This window comes from Acanthisitta chloris, unplaced genomic scaffold (assembly GCF_000695815.1).
Source record: "Acanthisitta chloris isolate BGI_N310 unplaced genomic scaffold, ASM69581v1 scaffold14674, whole genome shotgun sequence".
Taxonomy (NCBI): domain Eukaryota; kingdom Metazoa; phylum Chordata; class Aves; order Passeriformes; family Acanthisittidae; genus Acanthisitta; species Acanthisitta chloris.
Window position 1 is genome coordinate 8,313 of NW_008671070.1, and position 1,557 is coordinate 9,869.

General features: G+C 44.3%; 1 protein-coding gene across 1 annotated transcript in view; it reads left to right on the top strand.

The window, feature by feature from the left end:
* The window catches only part of FSD2 (fibronectin type III and SPRY domain containing 2), a 13,860-nt gene that overhangs the window by 4,504 nt on the left and 7,799 nt on the right, over positions 1-1,557 (top strand). Inside the window, 2 exon segments of the mRNA XM_009073957.1 lie at positions 1-108; positions 1,166-1,321. The exon segment at positions 1-108 is cut by the window's left edge and continues 38 nt beyond it. Of these exon segments, the coding sequence (XP_009072205.1) occupies positions 1-108; positions 1,166-1,321 (264 nt within the window).

The window sequence follows — 1,557 nt, forward strand, 5'->3', positions numbered from 1 at the left end:
TAAAGAAGGAAGTGGATTTAGAGCTTTCAACACTGCCAGACTTTGAGGAGCGGGTCATAGATTTCTCTGAAGTTGAACAACTAATGAACACCATTAATACTATTTCAGGTACTCTTCCTATCTGATCATTATTTCAGACCTATTTACATTTAATTAAGGATATGTATTAAACAGAAGTCCATTACTTCTTTTAAATGAGAACTGCAAAGGCAGAATTAGCTTCTCCCTAGGTTTCCTTCTGGTGTTTTTTTTTTGTTTGCCTATATATAGACACGGGAAGATAATTTTTTATTTTCTTTTCATTTGTTTTCAGTATAAAATTAACAGCACTGCTAAGCTTGGCCTTCCCTGCTTTTGCTGGATGATTTCCTAGAAGACTTACAAAGATTACCCCCTTATATTCAGGGGTCAGGCATGCTTAGTTGGTGATAACTTCTCTTACCTTGTAGTTGCTTGAACAAAATAGAGAGGAACACCAGGCTGCTTTAAATAACCTGCACAGCTTCTCTTGATAACCAGATTTCAGTGGCTTGTTCTTCTGCTATTTAGCAAACCTTTTTGCTACTATCCACAGGAAACAGAGCAAAACACAAACAGATTTCTAATAATCAAACAAAACAACAAAAAAAAAATCTTTTCTGGTGCATCACAAATGGTCAGCAGGAGTATTATGCATTTTTAACATGCAAACATTGTGTTTTCTCAAAGGAAAATAACATTTGCTACTTGTTTGGCTGTGCTGCTGACCCCCTGCTGTACAGCCTTTCCCTCATCCCCTCCAGTGGCTCCCAAGCCCTGGGGTGGTGGTGGCAGCAGTGCAGGCATGACAGATGTTGCTCCTGCAGGGCTGTGCTAGCTCACTGGTGAGCAGCAGCATCAAAGGCAGGAGAGGTCCAGTTTACAGAGAAGGGGTAGGCTGAGGCTTATTTATTTTGGTGGCTTGATTTTGATTTGAAGCAAGACTAGTTCTCACACACCAGTGACCTGATTATTATCTGCAACTGTTTACAGAGTCAGCTCCTGACTTTTCTCCATGTGGGAGGAGTATGACCCTATTCAGTTGCCAAGGCTTTGTGCGATCACCTTGGTGAGAGGAGAGGTGTTTGCCTATGTACAACATACCATGCATATATGTGCAAAAACTGAACTGTTTTTCCCTTTGCAGCTCCTTGTGCCCCTATGATCAATCCCCAGGCTCCCAATGCAGCAACAGGCACCTCACTGAGAGTTTGCTGGGGCCTCTTCTCAGATGACACTGTGGAGTGCTACCAACTGTGCTATAAACCAGTGAGCAACGAGAGGCACAGTGATGAGCAAGCAGGTAAGGAGGCCTGGACACAAGGGGACATCTCAACCCTCCACTGGCAGAACCAGTGCCTCTGGACTTAGTGTGGCAACAAGTGCACTTTCTGTGCACACTGCCACCAAAACTCATATTTGCCACCACACTGTCTGCTTCTGGCTTTGCCACTCTTCCCCTGCTAGGTCTGCCATGCTGCTGGCTGCAGCAGGACCCATCACAGGAGAAAAGACAGGACAGGGCAGCAGCAGGGATAG